This window comes from Eurosta solidaginis, chromosome 4 (genome assembly GCF_040869045.1).
Source record: "Eurosta solidaginis isolate ZX-2024a chromosome 4, ASM4086904v1, whole genome shotgun sequence".
NCBI lineage: Eukaryota > Metazoa > Arthropoda > Insecta > Diptera > Tephritidae > Eurosta > Eurosta solidaginis.
In genome coordinates, this window is record NC_090322.1 from 187,394,427 (window position 1) to 187,413,665 (window position 19,239).

Sequence of the window (19,239 nt, forward strand, 5' to 3'; positions counted from 1 at the left end):
CCGATAATACACAATAATGGCAACACGTGTATACGTTTCGTCTGCGCGTGAAAAAAAGCCTATCCTCGCTTAGATAATGCTTAGGAGACCCATCTAGCGACAGTGGGTCAATAACTAGGTACAGCACAGGGTGAACCGAAAAGCAGAGACACAACCCTCTGATGGCCATAGGGTATAACATATAGCTGAATCAGTTGCGATGAATTGTGGACCCGCATAGAATACATAGAATTAGTGTAGAGGGTGAAACATAGACACATATTTCGGTTACATTTGAGTATAATGCGTATTGAAATTTAGTAGTACTAATTTTATGCGTAGCAATTTCAGAGGTGTGTTTAAAGTTTGACGTTTAGCAGTCCATATAAAGTTTAAGCGTAAACGTATATAGATGTGAAAAAAACGCAGCTATTGTCATCGACCAAATCCTCGGCGTCCTTATATACAAGACATAAATCCACCATTCTGGACATTAACATCGATGGCATTAAGCTACCGACTATCTTAAATTCATTGTTACGTTCGAACACTATGTAAAACATTCATAATTTTAAAAACAACTCTCTAAGTAATGATTGAATTATTATATGCATATGTATATAATTCATTAAGTTAGAATATGGCAGGGAAGTTCGCGATCAGGACTTGCATCGTTGCATAGCAAATGTTCATTGTATACCAAATGCAATGCAACAACAAAATACATGAAAAAGCACCTGCCAAGAAATTTGCAGAATGCAATACACAAAGCACCATTTCGAGCAGCTGATATTCGCTGCAAGAACACTTTCTGTAAGATAGTGAGACCAATAGTGAGACTGAGTGGAAGTGCTTAAGAGTTTATAAAATGCGTTAACAGAAACTCTAGAAATATCCATTATTTGCGTTCCGGGTCGTAGTGGAATAAAAGAAAATGTGATGGATGATGAGCTGGTACGTAGTGGATCAGTGGAAGGAAATAACCATGGCCGGTGTATACATAAACCGAAGCCAAGAGGGAACAAAGCTTAGCAAAAGTGGACGAGTACCACGAGGTGTGCAGTATCAAGAACCACACGACCAGACTACAACGAGAGAAGGACAAGGAGGAGAACTGTAAGAAGCCGTTATTGCGAAATAGTAAAGGGCTTCGCTTATTTTGGAACTAGCATTAACACAAAAACAACGTCAATCTAGAAATTCAGCGAATAATCACTTTTGCCAAAAATCTTACTTTGGAATGAGTAGGCAATTGAAAAGTAAAGCGAAGTTCATGCTCTAAAAGTCACTCATCGTACCTGTCCTGCTATATGGTGCAAAAGCATGGGCCATGACAACATCGGATGACGCGGCTCTGGCAGTGTTCAAGAGAAAAGTTCTTGGAAATAGGGGCCTCTACGCGTCGGCGACGGCGATACCGATTATCCTTCTATCCCTTTACCAGTTTTTCGTTCTCTATATTTCTATATCGTTTATACACTATCTGCATCTCCCTCTTACCTATTTTTTACATATAAATATGTGGCTTTCCATCATAACAGAAAAAGTCAATTTTTCCTCGAAATTGAGTTAGTGCGCGATTCGATATCTGTAAATGTTAATCTTTCCAGAAAATAACATTTTTTACTGGAATGTCAAACACTCAGTTCATAATATCGGCGTTTCTCATCCAAAAAACTTCGATTTTCCCGGCATAACCGAACAACTCACGTTTCACGGCATAAAAGAAGTTTAATAATTTACCTTTTGCAACACAAACAATGATATAAAATAAATTAATAAATAAGTTAAAGAAAGTCCTTCAAGTATGCAATTTTTGACAAGCACTTCAAAAACTTTAAGACCTGGTTTTCTCGGAAACAGCTGTAAGTGAGTTTGTCGGTTATGACGTGAAGCCACATACATATACATATATATATATGTATATTGTCTTATATTGCTAACTTTGGTTTTTTTCTAAATTTTCTTTCAGATTTTTACAATTTATAATCTGCCCATATTTTTGAAGATTTTATGCGATCATGAGCTATAATCAGAAACCACCTGGTCCCAGCGGAAGTGGGTTGGGAGGTGGCATACCACCAAATGGACCAAACAATCCGCAACAAGTAGCAAAAACTTTGGCTGGCATACAACAACAAATGCAAAGTTTGGTGCATGGGCAGAACGCATTGCCGCAGTCGTCACAAGCAGAATTAAATGTATTCTTGCAGCAACAACGTTTTCAAAACATGTTAAAACAACAACAGCAACTGTTGCATTTCCAAATGCAACAACAACAGCAACATCAACAACAACATCAACAAAAGGATCGTGCCGGTGGTGGCGGAGGTGGCGTTGGCAGTGGTGGAGGGGGCGGGGAACCATTGGCATTAACACGTACACCAGCCGCTGCTGATTTGCTAAACAAAACATTTCAACAACATCAACAACAACAACCAAATGGCGGTGCTGCTGCACCGAATGCTGCATTGAATCAATTTCAACAACAACTACAGGCTTTGCCACCAAATATTATACAACAATTACAAACATTACAATATCAAATGCAACAGCATCAGCAACAACAACAACATCAGCACCAGCAGCAACAACATCCACCACAGCTGCCAACACCACAATCACAACATCATCCAAGTCATCAGCAAACCCCGCCTCCACCATCACAGCAACAGCAGCAGCAACAGCCGCAACCTTTATTGACCGCACATCAGCAACAACAACTGCACGGACAATTACAACATCAACAACAAAAAGCTCTTCAACAATTACAACAAAGCTTGCGTTATTTTCCCACAGCTGCGGCCACACCAGCAACAGCTACACCCACACAGCCAATAACATCGGTTAGCGGCGGCAATAAAGGTAGTACCACTGCACCACCACAACAACATCCACAACCACTACCATCAACTACAATCGGTAGTAACCAATTAAAAGCACAAAATTTACCGCCAAGCACTCAAATAACACCAGTATCAGGCAATGTTGGTCCTATTGGCCTTATACCAGGTGGTATAGTACAACAGACACATCAGCCCGCCAAGAACACTGTTGGCAATACTCCAGCACCAATACAACCAACCACTGCTACTATCTCCAGTACATCTGGTGGTGGTGCTAATGTAACTTCTGCTATGGGTGCCAAACAGGTACCAACACCGTCAATTTCCTTGCTGCCAGCCAAGCCTGGACCTTCTACAACCACGACACCTACTGCTGCACATCAGCAAAATAAACTTGCTGGAAAAACGTCACCCGTGGTAAACGCCATTCCACCACCATTCCCCACACACTTCCAGAAACCGTCAGCTGTTGCCACGGGCGGTAACGCAACCGCCGCAAACATAACACCAACAGTTAAAACAGGGACAACGGCATCAACAGGATCAACAACGCCAACACTATCATCAACTGTTGCTGCAGCAGCCACAGTATCAAATAAGACACCACAGCAGAGCACCAATCCTATTCCGCTTACAAAGGTTTCGCTGTCGTCGGCAGCGCCAGCTACACAATCGGGAGCAGTAACTAGCGCAGCTGCACCAACTTCTGCTGCCTTGACTGCCGCTACAACACCTGTTACAGCAAATAATGGAAACGAAGTTGTTGCCGATCATGCTAATAATGCACAGAAGGCTACTATTTCAACACCAACAGTAATAACACCAGCCCCTCTTATAAACGCTGATGCCTCAACTGCTGCAAAAGATAAGAATGTAAAATCGACAACTTCCGATGCACCCGTTGCAGCTAAACTCGAGGTAGCCTCAGGCAAACCTGCCAACAAAGCGAGTGGCGAAACTCAACGCGTTGCTGCTCCAACAAAGCCACCAACGACAGATGGAAAAGAAGAATCGAACGTGAATGACTCTGCATTAGTCGAAGAGACAAATGCGGTTGCACCTTTAGATAATGTTAAAAAATCCCAAATTCCACCAACTGACTCAAGTAAATCTTTTGACAAGAAAAATGCTGCCGCTGGTGGTAACAAAGCTCCAACAGAGGGGAGTGTAGGTGGTATTAATATCGCTCACGGTAAATCTAAAGAGGAGCAAAGCAAAGAATCAACGGCAAAGGACCAAGAAAATAACAAAAGTGCCACGCCCAAAGCACAAGCTGTAGCCAAGGCGGAAGAGAAATTTGAGGTAAACATTGTGAATATTAAAATAAGAAATGTTTTATACTGAGTTTTGAATATTAAAATAAGAAATGTTTTATACTGAGTTTTAAGTAGAAAAATGAGCATGCATTTTGGGTACTTGGCGCGACTTACATCACAGATGATTTGTTTTCGTACAAGTGGCCATTATCAGCCGCCAGGTTTTCGTGGATGACGAAGTATGCGGTATGACGCTCCGGAAGTACAAATATTTGTATGCTTCAGATAACCGCAGCATTGCTCCGCTGCTATGACGCGTGTTCTGCGAAAGCAAATTTTCTTTTGTTCCCCATTTCAACGATGGCGCTTTAAGTTGGGTGTCGCTTTCGGTCTGCCCAAATCTCTTAGCAATTTTTGAATTATTTAAAATGTTTCTAGGTTGATGAGCGTGGTCGGGTATGTTAATCTGTCTGTTGTTGTCTATATTCCTATTCTATAAAATGGAAATGAAATGTATTTTTTAGTGTATCTAGTTATCTCGTTCCTTTCGAAAGTATATTCGCCTGGAACTCATTATATAAAACAATCTCCGAAAGTCGAGATTCACATATAAATTAATCCCCCAGCGGGTTAGGTGGGTTAGAATATACCCGCGGTAGGTGTGCCTGTCGTAAGAGGCGACTAAATTACCAGATTCAAGGGGCTATGTAGAGCAACCCTTCAGGTTGCCAGCGCAATATACAGCTTCTCCAAACCCAATTGTCAACCTCACCTATCCGCGAATCCTGTTTCACTAACAGACGAGACTCTGGCGACTCCAAGCTCCTCATGGAACTTGGAGGGAGGGATGGCCTGAAGGTTTAACGTGGCCATATAAATCGTTCCCGAGATGGTCGAGCTAGCACCTTAATGGTGCTGTGTTACCGGAGCGTACCGGATCTATATCCGGCAAATGACCATCACATCGATAACACTCCTCAAAGCCTTCGGGGAGCAACCTTATGGCTACAACAACAACAACAACAACATATAAGTTAAAAATTTTTCAAAATATTTCAGGGCGATAAAATTACAGCGGCAACCCCAGAAGATATAATCAAGCAATCATCAGGTTTGGAAGCACAGAGTGCTAAGATGACAAAGGATTCAGAAAAAAATAGTGATACCCCAGCTGCTACAGATAAAATAAATGACGAGGAAAAATCCACCGGCAATATTAAGGAAACTGTCGAAAAAAAATCTCATGGCTCCGAGAAAACGGAAATCCTAAATCAAAAACCTACAGAGGGTGTAAACAAAAGTTCTTCCGCAGATACTACTCTTAACAAACAGACAAACACAGACAAGAAAGAAGCGTTGCACGTCGTCAATGATGCAAAATCGACAGCGTCTTCTACAATTGCTGCCGAAACGAAATCAAAAGAGACGCCAGCTTTGGTGGCGGCGACTGCATCAACTACAACAACAAAAATCGCAGACGGCGATAGACGCAAAATAGCCGCGAACGATAAGCAGAAAGATGAAAAAATCAAAAACACAAAACCAGAAAAAAAATTAGTTGCAGCCGCAACTGCAGCTGCAACATCTTCAACAACAAATTCAACTATCGTCGAACCATCTACTCAAGGCAATAACAATAAGCAAAGTGCCACAACAAAGAGCACAAAACCAAAAGCTATCGAAATAGCTCCAGACTCGACAAATAGCTCAATATCTGATGCAACCAGCACTACTAGTACATCAGTTAAACGATCATCACGCCAGCCGAAAACTCCTATAGCAAAACCTACAGAGAAGTTAGCAGTTGAGAAAAGCGAAAAAGTATCAAGTAGTCGATCTTCTAAAAAGACAAAAAGTGGAATAGGCAGCAACAACAACAGCAAAAGTAATAGTACTGTAGCAGTCGATGTATCCATCGCTTCTGTTGCCGCTTCACCGGTGACACCAAAGCATGAACAACAAACTCCAAGTACGAGTGCTAGTGATCGCAAAAGTTCACGCCATCGTCTCAAGACTATACCATTTCAAAGTCCACTACCTGAGCTGGCTTACATTACAAAGCTATCGGCCAGTGAAGCCTCAAACTCACCAAAACCTATGTCTATAGAGGATAAATTGATTGTATTCTATAAAAATGAATATATGGCTGTGCGTAATGCCGAAGGTACATTCTATTTGTGTCAAACAATGCAAAATGTCTATCGCACTTCACCACGTATTAGTATTCGTTGGTTATCGGAGGATCCAAATAAGAGTGGAGTTTATATACCTGATTTTTATGATCATACCGATATTGAGTGCGTATTGACGACTGTCGAACTAAAACGCGTTGACAAGGGCCATCTCAGTTTGCCCAAAAAGGAACAGGCACGCATTGAAAACATACTCAAAAAGGCTATTGATGTAGAAAAGGGATTGGTGCCTAGACCTGAGCTTACAGAAGAGAATCCTGATGGGCGTAAGTATATTCGTACATTGTAGTTATATATTTTTACAACAATTGATGTTGGTTAAAAGTAAATATTTGTGAGCTAACCAATATTTTTCAAAGGTTTAGGATTTTTTGAAACTTTGGTTAGGGCGAAAGATGATCTTAATTGAGTGAAAATTATTTTTGCGTTTTTTGAGTAGTACGAAAAGGGCTCTTGTTTTTTGAAAGTCGATAACTTCGCGAGAAATCTCAGACCGAATACATTTTTATACTCAGCTGACCACAGCTCATAGAGTGTATTAACTTTGTTCGCATAACGGTACCCCGTAACGGTATAAACTAATCGAGATAGATATAAACTTTTATATATCAAAATGATTTGGGCGAAAAAAGAAATTCATTTAGCCATGTCCGTCCGTCCGTCCGACTGTCCGTAAACACGATAACTTGCAAGGTGTAATTTGGCAGTCATTGAGGATATCATGATGAAATTTGGCAGGAACGTTACTCCTATTACTATATATGTGCTAAATAAAAATTTGCAAAATCGGATGACACGCCCACTTAAAAAAAAATAAATTTTAAAAGTCAAATTTTAACAAAAAATTGAATATCCTTACAGTATATAAGTAAATTATGTCAACATTCATCTCCAGTAATGTTATGGTGCAACAAAATACAAAAATAAAAAAAAAAATTCAAAATGGGCGTCGCGTCGCCCTTTTTCATTTAATTTGTCTAGAATACTTTTAATGCCACTTACTTACTTACTTAATTGGCGCTTAACCGTCTAAACGGTTATGGCCGTCCAACAAGGCGCGCCAGTCGCTCCTTCGCTCCGCCAACCGGCGCCAATTGGTCACACCAAGGGAGTTTAATGCCACAGTTCGAACAAAAATTGACCAATCCTTGTGAAATTTGGTAAGGGCATAGCTTCTATGACGATTGCTGTTTTCTGTGAAATGGGCGAAATCGGTTGAAGCCACGCCCAGTTTTTATACACAGTCGACCTTCTGTCCTTCCGCTCGGCTGTTAACACGATAATTTGAGCAAAAATCGATATATCTTTACTAAACTTAGTTCACGTACTTATTTGAACTCACTTTATCTTGGTAATAAAAATGGGCGAAATCCGACTATGACCACGCCCACTTTTTCGATATCGAAAATTTCGAAAAATGAAAAAAATGCCATAATTCTGTTCCAAATACGAAAAAAAGGGATAAAAAATGGTAATTTGATTGGTTTTTTGACGCAAAGTATAACTTTAGAAACAACTTTGTAAAATGGGTGTGACACCTACCATATTAAGTTGATGAAAATGAAAAAGTTCTGCAGGGCGAAATCAAAAGCTCTTGGAATTTTGGCAGGAATACTGTTCGTGGTATTACATAGAAATAAATTAGCCGTACCCGACAGATGATGTTCTGGGTTACTCTGGTCCACATTTTGTTCGATATCTCGAAAACGCCTCACATATACAACTTAGATATACTCCCTTTTAAATTACTCATTAACACCTTTCATTTGATACCCATGTCATAGAAACATGTTCGGTTACACCCGAACTTAGCCTTCCTTACTTGTTTCTTATTCTGTTTTTTCTATTTGTGTGAGTTTTTTCACATAATAAATGATCATAAATTATTTTATATAAACCACTGCACCCTGAATGCATATGAATTTAAAAATTTTCAAAGTAAAAGCTAAGCGGAAATTATCCAACAGGCCTTAATATCTATTGGTTGCTAAATATCAGATTTTCTTTACAAGTTAAATTTAGCAATTTGGTCAAGTACTGTGGTATAATCGGGGGTCGAATCGTAAAATCGGTTATACTCAGAATTTTTACTTTAATATAAACCTTGTCATAAATATTTATTCGTTTGAATTATCATTCAGCCAAAACTTACATTAATAAATTAATGTTTTCTTCATACATTTTTTAGTGGATATATCATTGTACAAAGATGAATCTCAGATTGAAAAGAAATCAGCGACAGGTGCAACACCAACTAGTACACGTAAACTACGTCGCATTGGAAATAGCATCGGTGGTACACCAACAACTACAAAGTCTAGTGTAAGTGGCTCATCGCGGGCTTCTGCATCAAAAGGACTCAAACGCAGTCGTTCAAGCTTGGGTAGCACATCAGCTGCAGATAATGGTTTAAATTCATCGTCAAAGAAAAAAAAATCAGCTGCAAAACGTAAATCGAAATCCAAGAAAATTACCATAAGTGATGACGAAATTGAGAGCTCCGATGATTCCGATGCTGAATATAAACCAAATCAAAAGAGTAAATCGAGTGCTTCAAGAGCGTCACCACGAGCACAACGCTCACCATTGGCCAGGGCTAGAGCGGCTTCGCCAATTACCTCAACTACAGCGCGTTCAAAAAACGTGCCCCCAAAGGTTTGTAGAAAAATGTGGTTATTAATTTATATATCGACAAAAAGCGAGTAGGTAATAAATAGAGATGGGAAAGGGGTAAATACCCGGTAAATTGGTTATATATGGTAAAAATGGGTAAATACCCAAATATTTACCCAAAAGAAGGGTAAGAATAATCGTTTGGAAAATATGGGAAACAAACACACAAATTCAATCCAAAATGTACCCACTTTGTCCTATATTGGTGGGTAGTTATCCATTACGCTATCGGTTGAATTAGCTTTAATCTGTAATCCAGCGTTTTTCAAAAATATTTAGCCAATAATGCATCCGTCGCAAAAATTTAAGTTTACCCAGTAAACATTTTAAGTCAAAAAAGAGTGAAAAATATCTAAATTGGAGCGTTTACAGTCGGTCTGTGCTCATTTGGGAGGCCGAAACCAATGTTTTCCTTCTTGCAATGGTCGTCCTATATGAGCCTATTAACGTATATCATTTGAGCCTAAATAAGGGTCCGACAAAAGTCTTAAAAGGCGTTTAAACAGCTCATATTATACTCTACTGGAACTCTCCGGCTTCATTTTTAACTCTAATAAAGTTTGATTATCTCTATTTATTAGACATCGTCAGCGCTTATTCATTCATTCATTTATTTAAATAAATATTATTACAATGAGACTTAACATCTTTTATAGTACAACAAAAACAAAATTGTAATGAACTACATCAAGTAAACAATATAAAGAGGTGTAAATATATTAATAAAAATGTATAAATAATAGTAACACTAATAGTAATAATAATAATAATATTAGTAATAATAGTAATAATACTTATAAGGCATCATTAATAACCTACAGATGGTCGGTCAGAATTTAAGTCCGAATTTGCGAAATAAGAAAATATGATTTGCTTGAAATTACTTTTGTTTAGCTTACCCCTAACGGAGGCAGGTATGGAATTCCAGGTTCTTATAGTGTTGACAAAGAACAACCTCGCAGATGCTATGAAATTAAAGGTAGGGACAATTAAATCACTAGTACGCTCATACCTTATGAAAACAAGTTTGTCAAACAGGTAAGAGGGAGACTTACAAGACATGAAAATATCACATCCCAAAAGTTTATTTCTCCAGCTGGAGATATGATATCTCTTAAGACCATAAACATACCGAGTAATATGATTGAATAACACATCAATTTTGTGGGCACATTGTGAATCCAACTTATTATAGACTAATTCGGAGTATGAAATTATAGGTAGCAGTAGTCGAATAGCGAGTCTACGCCTAATGACTAAAGGTGTAAAAGCACCAGTCAGCCTCAGACTTCTTAAGGAGGCATACACTTTACATACAACTGAATTTGTGTGATCAGCACATGATAAGTTAGAATTAATCACAAAACCAAGGTTAGTAATTTTGCTAACAACCTGCAAAGGCATCATGTTCAAGTACAGCAGGGGCAAGGTAACACCTTGCAACCTCTTTTTCGCAATAGGCAGGACAAACAATTTATTGGGATTCAGGCGCAGACTATTGCTTCCAGCAGAGTTCGCAATCGACACCAGATCAGTGTTAAACTTTTGAACAAAGGTATCAATATTATCAAAGGAATCTGATTAATACAGCTGAATATCATCAGCATAGGCATGAAGACTTACATAGTTGCAAGACGAAAATATGTCGTTAATAAACAGGCTAAAGAGAAGAGGGCCAAGTATAGAGCCTTGTGGAACACCAGAAGTAAGAACTTCTAGTCCAGAGATATCCGTACTGGTCATTACTCTTTGGCACCTACCAGTAAGGTAACTTCGCATAAGCTTAACTGAATTTTCACTAAACCCAAAGTACCTACTTAGCTTTGAACAGAGTAATAAATGATCAACAGAATCAAAGGCTTTGGAGAAGTCAAGTAGACAAAGCAGGGTCAACTGATTTTTATCAAATGGCACGCGAATATCATCCAAGATTTTTAACATGGCAGTGGAGCAACTTCGCCCAGCCCTGAAACCAGATTGGTAAGGGGAAACCAAACCATTACTATGTGTATATAGGTTAATTTGATCATACAGAAGACGCTCAAAGACTTTTGACATGGCAGACAAGATGCTAATTGGACGGAAATCACTGGGGTTATACGCAGACTTTGTTTTCGCTACTGGTCGCACAGACGCAATTTTCCACAGGGATGGAAAGCAAGAGGTTGTGATGGCGTGATTGATAATGTGGGTTAAGGTACCAACAAAAACTGGTAGTACAATCTTAATAAATTTGATTGGTATACCATCCTCACCAGTAGCTTTAGATTTAATTTTTAGTACTGATCTAATCACATCACACTCGGATACAGAGACAAATTCGAACGGTGAACCAATAAAACAGTCGAATTACATGAAATGGGTGGGGCTTGGCTGGCAGAAGGAGAACAACCTTTAATAAAGGCATTGTTTAGCAAAACTGCACTCAGCTTACAGTCGGAGACATCACGGCTATATACCCGCAAGCTCTTCAGGTATCGCCAAAGAATATTTGAGGGGAGAGAGGGATCCAGCCTAGCCGAATAGAACGAGCGCTTCTTGCTTTTGATGACTGCTGTAGTATTATTTCTAGCGCATCGAAATAGCTCCCAGGTTTGCGGCGTTGGATTCCTCTTCCATTGAGATCGCAACTTATTCCTTGTTTTAAGTGCTACCAGAACTCTTCTGTTGAACCATGGGCAGGAGGGAGGCTTGGGTTTACATACACGAATAGGAACATGAAAATTAAACACATTTAGTAAATTAGTGCTGAGAAAGTTCAGCATGTCATCAACGGACGAGAAACACCAACAATCGGACCAATTTATACATGAAAGATGTACAAATAGCGAGTCAACGTTAAGGGCTCTATAATCTCTAAACGTACTTGTACCCAAGCGGGTAGAGTCAACCAAAATATCAAGAGCGCAAAAATTAGGTCGTGGTCAGAAATAAAAGGAAACTGTTCAAACTTTAAAACTAAAGACAGATCAAACACTAAAAAATAGTCAAGTAAGCTGGGACTGTTCCCATATCTAGTCGGTACATACCTGTTAACAATAGAAAGGCCAGCACAAGAACGTAATCCAGGAAATTTAACGATTCACGAGAAAGCAGATTCACATTGAAATCACCACACACTACAATATTGGTATACTCCACAACATACAAAGACAGTACGTCAAAAAAAGGTTTCAGACATATATGCTTGTGGGGGTTATACACACACGAGATAAGGGTTTTGGAGCAGCCACTACGAATGTCCACCGTAAGGTATTCAGTTCCTTGGCCATCTGACTGAAATATTAATTTCGCACTAAGATTACTCCTATAATAGATGGCTACTCCTCCTCCTTTTTTTTCGACCCTATCATTTCGAATGAGGTTATAATTAGGAATATTGTAGTGAAAATCACTTACATCGCTTAGAAACCATGTTTCAGAGACACAAATAACATCAACAAGTGCAGACTCAAATGTGTATCGGACATCATCAATTTTCAACAAATTTAAACTCCGTGGTGCATTAAAATGAGCTATAGTGAAACCTTTCTGCCGTTTACATATTACATTTAGCAACGCTAAGCTGTTCTCGCCAACATTCAAACCGTTATCTTTAATCGACTTAAAAAGAATACGTTTACAAGGGCAAACAAACAAAAGTACACATACCAGGAGATATAGCAAAAATACATTAGGCAGACCATCTTAACAATGTAGTGCCATGCAGTGCCAGCCAACTAAAAACTGAAAATAAAACTAAAAACTAAAATAGCTGGCATCACCCCCACATGCAACCATGCATGTATGCACTTGGCGTTACCGGGTGAAAAAGTCGAATGACGGAGAGAATTCTGAATCTTCTGTTACTCGACTCTATCACGCCATTTCATTATGCGATTTTCCCGTTATGCACTTTTGCATACCGGCAAAGCTGCTTTTGAAGCGTCAGCAGTTTTTGAGTTTAAGTTAGAATTGAGCCGGTGAACGCAAAACCTAAAACGCGCGTTAAGAAATAAGATACCAAAAGTAACATGAAAAATAAAATAATGAACATTTAAATAAATTAAAAATAAAGAAAAGACAAATAAAGAAATTTAAATAAAACTAACTACATGAAAGACAAAGAAAATAGTTTTAATTGTTTGTGAGTATGCGTGCGCTGGGGGCTGCGACCGCGACATTTTCATAGAACAACTGCATCATAAAGAATTGTGTAAAGTGTTGAAGAGTCTACACAAACCGATAAATCCAAAAATTTTCAATTTTTAAGAGCAAGTAATTTCTGTACACAAGGGCTTCACATTTTTGTATTGCGTATATAAAATGTTTAGCAACAGCATCTTCGCCGGCACGGAGTTAGCGCAGTGCGCTACCCACGCGTGTGAGAAAATTTTTTTGTTAAACTTAAAAACCATTTAAAAAGAAACTTGGGAAATTTATTTAAGGGTCACTTGTAAAAAACTATATACATATATTAAAGAAACTAAGAAATTAATAAACTGTTTTAATAAAACAAAACTTTACAAAAGAAAATAGTTAGTGGCCAGTACCGGTATGTAGATAGCGTGTGTGGGTGGGTGTGCACGCAGAACATATTTTCAACGTTTCCTAATTTGGAAACAACAAAATTACAACAAAACACAAATTTAACATTGCTTTAATTAAGTACAGGGGCGGTTGTAACAAAATGCCGCTGATGCAGCAAACGATTAATTTCATTAATTAACATGGGCGGTGCTAAGAAATGCCGATTGTGCAGCAAACGCATATTTTATTTAATTACATACAAAAATACAAAAACTGAAAAATTTACAAAAAAAAAAACCCAAAAAAAAATTAAAAATTGTCTATAAAAAATGATACACAAAACATTCAAAACATCGACAAAACTTTTAAAACATTAAAAGAAAATTTAAAATCTATCAAAAGTTTAGAAATTGAAATAAACAAAAACTACAAAAATTCAAAAATCCTACAAAAAAAAATATTTCAAAACTATAGAAATCAACAAAAAAATACAAAAATCAAAAAAACAATTTTTTTTTTAAAAAGCCTTAAAAACGTATAAAAACAAAAGAAAAAAGTCACAAAAATATGGGTTAAGTACAAAATACTTGTTTCTTTCAAATCTACAAAAATTAGATACCTGGAAAACTAAGAAAAATAAAATATATGAACTTGGAAAATAATTTGCAAATCAATTTTGAAAAACAAGCAGAGACTATAAAAAGCACTGAAATAAAGTCGAAATCAATTTTAAAGGGAAGTAGAGATAACAAAAAGATTAAAGTCAAATTTAAAAGGAATCACAGATAATTGAACCAACTAAACAAAATATTTGAAAACTCTCGAAAAAGAAAAAAAAAAAAAAAAAATCAACACTATTAACAAAACCAATGAAGTTTTGAAACCAGCTGTACTTCAGCTACCAAGCCACTTGCATAACGGCATCACTACATTAATAACGGCAAAAACGCCAAGAATTTTATATACATATACATTCATAACGGCGAATGAAGTAACGCCACAAATACTAAAACATCGACAGAGGCATTACATTTCCAGAAAGTCAGCAGCAGCGGAAAAATACCGTAAGCACCGAAATTTCCAGCAGCGCATCAACAATCCGCAGGAAAGGGTTGACAGCAGTAATGTATGCATGTCTATTTCATTTAACTGTACTTATTTCATTAAATTATATTTTACTTATCATAATTTTCTATCACATACTTTTCTAACAACTAAATTGGTTAAGATGTGCATTTTGAATTTTTCCCATGAATAATTTTATATAAAATCCCAACAAGCAAAGTAAACGTAATTAAACGTAATGTAAGTTTCAAACCACTTTCACAGGAAAATTTTTTTTGTAAAAATAAAGCTTTTTTTTAATAACTGTTCAAATGCTTTTCCAATCGATAAATTTTTATTTCAATCAATTCATTCACACATTTATCCTAAAAATTAAAAATATATTATTAAAAGTAATAAACTATAAATTTAATATCGAATTTACTATTAACAAAAAAAAATTTTTTTTTAAAGTTTTTGTGCATTTGATAGCCTATGAATTGTAAGCAATTCAATTAAAAACATTTCTCCAAAAAAAAAATTTTTTTTAATTTTACCATTTGCACAAAATTCTGGACTCTCCCATTTTTGATATGCCATTAAATGAAATTTTTGCCTTAAACCACGTAAATTTAATAGGAAAAATTAAAATAGGTATTTCTCTAGCCTATAATTTAGAGAAAATCCGCAGACCGGATGTTCCTTTGTTTTCAAAAAGAAAAGAACAAATTATATAATTTTCCAAACCAGACTTACCATTTTATAAAATTTATACCAAACGCGACAAATTTTAACCGGATTTTTAAATAATACTCGGATTTACAAAATATTTACCTGATTTACAAAATTTTTCTTTTAAAATAATTTTCAATAAAATTACCGTATTTCAAACACATGTCCGATTTTGAGGGCAATTCCAGCAATAAATCAAGGCTCTAAAGGAAGGTGTTCACTAGCTCGTCAAGAAGATTTTTTAGGATTTAATGACTCAGATATCGCAGAAAATAATAATTCAAATTTTCAGTCAGGAGCTGACTTTTCCAATTCTCACTCTACTTCAAATTCTTCTACTTTGCTTTCAACAAATAATTTTTCAAATTTACAATCGAATAACAATATTTCAATCATGGCAACCTCAGAACAGGAAAAGGTGTTCATTACCAGTTGCGCCTCAATTATTAGGGACAACTACAGCGGCAATCCACTGGCATTAGAATCTTTTATCGACAAAATAAAATTAATTGAAGTCTTCTCAGATGAAAATTTAAATAGCACTTTTATTGCATTTTTGAAATCCAAACTTGAGGGAAAAGCACGCGAAGCATTACCAACCGTAATAAATTCAGTCGATGACATAAATACTGCCTTGAGAAATAGAATAAAACCCGACAACTCTAAAGTTGTTTCTGGTAAAATCGCGTCTTTACATGTCATCAATAATAACTACTCAGACTTTGCTAAGCGCGTCGAAGAATTGTCCGACGCATTGGAACGTTCTTTGATTATTGAAGGTATGACACAAGCCAAGGTACATGAAATAGCCGTAGAGCAAACAGTGAATGTGTGCAGGTTGAACACTCGTTCAGAATTGGTCAAATCCATCCTGGCTTCAACTACCTTCAGTGATTCAAAAGACGTAGTTGCAAAAATGAGAGTGGAACGTAATAATGAGGTAAAAGAAAGACAAGTACTAGCATTCCGTACTCGTGGTAATTGGCAAAGTAGTTTTCGAGGAAATTATAGAGGTAATAATTTCAATAATAGGTACAACAATCCAAATGCGAGATTCAACAATAACAATAGAAATAAATACAACAGTAATTACGGGTACAATAATTCTAATAGAGGTAATAATGACAGATATAGCACTAATAGAAACAATCAGCCTAGTAGTAGTAACAATAAAGCTAATAATAATAATAGACGTTCAAATTCGCATTACCAATGTACGCGCTTTAAACGTGAACGACCCTCAGGAGCGAACACTGGGGGATCAGGATCACGATTTAGACAATTAACCGAATCTTCTTCAAAAATATTAAAATCCATCTACTGCTTGAACCTTAATTATTCAGATTTTATTGAACTTCAATGTAGCGATTCCTACAAACCGTGTACTTTTCTAGTAGATTCTCAAGCAGATATTTCTTTAATCAAAATTTCAAGTTTATCTCAAAATTGTAACTTTAATAGTAATGAAATTATTAATATAACAGGCGTAACAGCAGAAACAATTTCAACTTTAGGGACCTTAAAAACCAAATTAATTGCATATAAATTTTTAATACCGCATACTTTACATGTAGTTAACGACGATTTCAATATACCTTCAGACGGAATACTTGGCAAAGACTTTTTAAAATTAAATAAATGCATTATTAATTATGCAAGCGATAGCATAACTGTTAATACCGGCTTAGATAACGCAAATATACCAATTTTACACGGCACAAGTACCGATTCTTTAGTTATTCCTCCGAGATGTGAAGTTTATAGGTTATTTGAATTACCAAAATGCGACAATCCTGTTTTTGTAGACTCACAAGAGATCTGTAGTGGTGTTTTTACGGCAAAGTGCATTGTTGACACAAATAATCCAGTTCTAGAAATTTTAAATGTTACCGACGAAGTAAAACATGTCAACAATTGCAATATCGTAACGGAAGATATCACCAACTACAATGTCTACAAAATCAATGAAACTTCAAAAGATCAAAAACGCTTGGAGGAATTAACGAAAATTTTGAAAAATCAAATGCCGGGTTATGCTTGTGGTAGTTGATAAATATACCACTATTTAATTGTACAAACACTATTTTATTTTTTATAAAATATCTTTATTTTAATGACTCCTAAATGTAAGTTACAATACGTTTTAAAAATTCATAACCGAATGAAAATTTTTGAAAGAATAATCTCAAAATTGAAATATAAAAAATTAACAAGAACAAAAATTAAATTCATTTAAAGTAGGTACATTTAAAGTTGAATATAAATATAACCCTACAATGCTCAAAAACAATTACTAGACTTATGCTTAAAATATGCCGATGTATTCGCTTTAAAAACTGATCGTATGACTTTAAACAACTTTTACGAACAAAAGCTACGTTTAACTGATAAAAATCCAGTCTATATAAAAAATTATCGTTTACCATATACACAACGTGAAGAAATTAATAAACAAGTCGAAAATTTAATGCGAAATGATTTAATAGAACCCAGCTTTTCTAATTATAACAGTCCTTTAATTTTGGTACCGAAAAAAGATCCTTCAGGCCAAAAGTCTTATCGTATGTGCGTTGATTTCAGAGCAGACAACAAAAAGCTTATCGCAGACAAATTTCCGTTGGCACGCGTAGACGACATACTCGACAATCTTGGCAGAGCCAAATATTTTACGACCTTAGATCTTTTTTCTGGTTTTCACCAAATACCACTTCATGTTAATTCTAGAGACGTTACATCTTTCAGTAAAGATCGAGGAGCTTTTCGTTGGAAAGTTTTACCTTTCGGTTTAAATATAGCACCAAACTCTTTTTCACGTATGATGTCATTAGCATTTTCGGGCATTTCGCCAAATCAAGCTTTTATGTACATTGACGATGTTATCGTCATCGGATGTAGCGAGACACATCACCTCAAAAATTTAGAAAAAGTTTTCGAAACTTGTAGAAAATTCAATTTAAAATTAAACCCCAACAAATGCAATTTCCTTCGTTCTGAAGTAACTTTTTCAGGCCATAAATGCACCTCAAAAGGCCTACTGCCAGATGACTCAAAAATAGACGCAATTAAAAAATACAATAAGCCAAAAGACAAAGACGCTGTTAGGCGATTCGTTGCATTTGCAAATTATTATAGGCGTTTTATACCTAACTTTGCTTCACTGGCAGCCCCTTTAAATCGTCTAAATCGGAAAAAAGTTGAATTTGTTTGGGATGATGCTTGCGAAAATGCTTTCGAAAAATTAAGATTATCATTAATGTCTCCTCAATTATTACAATACCCTGATTTTTCAAAAGAATTTATTATCACTTTAGATGCATCTAAAAGTGGTTGTGGCGCTATATTAAGCCAAAAGCATGGAGATAATGATTTACCGATTTGCTTTACATCAAAATCTTTCAATAAAGCCGAACAGAAAAAGGCAATCATAGAATTAGAACTTTCAGCAATACATTTTGCTATAAAACATTTTCGGCCGTATGTTTACGGTACACATTTCACGGTAAAATCAGACCATAGACCATTAGTTTATCTATTTAATATGAAAGATCCTTCCTCGAAACTCTCTAGAATCAGATTAGATTTATCAGAATACAATTTTACAATTGAATATATTAAAGGAAAATCGAATGTCGTGGCTGATGCTCTTTCGCGTATAAGTATACACGAAATTAAAGATTCGACAAAACACGTTTTAGCCGTTAAAACGCGATCACAATTTAAACAAGAATTACAAAACGAAAAAATAAGTTTAAATGATACGACTTCAAACGATAATAAAGTACAAGTTTATGATAAATTTTCATACGATTTTTCAAAAAGATACCGCGAGTAAAATCAAATATACAATATACTAAAAATAAGGAGATCTCCAATTTACAAATTTATGCGCATTTAAAACATAAAAAATATAATTTACTTAATCTCGTGACTGTTAACGAAATAACGAATTTAGATGAGTTACTTTCGAGGCTGGAAAAAGCAGCCGACAATCACAATATTAAACAATTA

The 19,239-nt window shown here is 36.2% G+C and overlaps 1 protein-coding gene across 4 annotated transcripts in view; it reads left to right on the top strand.

Annotated features, from left to right (window-relative positions):
* The window catches only part of LOC137250780 (pneumococcal serine-rich repeat protein-like), a 75,644-nt gene that overhangs the window by 38,825 nt on the left and 17,580 nt on the right, over positions 1-19,239 (top strand). For all 4 annotated transcript variants that reach the window (XM_067784250.1, XM_067784252.1, XM_067784251.1 and 1 more), the window contains exons 2-4: positions 1,952-4,127; positions 5,141-6,539; positions 8,462-8,928. In XM_067784250.1, the coding sequence (XP_067640351.1) occupies positions 2,001-4,127; positions 5,141-6,539; positions 8,462-8,928 (3,993 nt within the window). In that variant the 5' untranslated portion in view covers positions 1,952-2,000. The remainder of the gene's footprint in view (positions 1-1,951; positions 4,128-5,140; positions 6,540-8,461; positions 8,929-19,239) is intronic.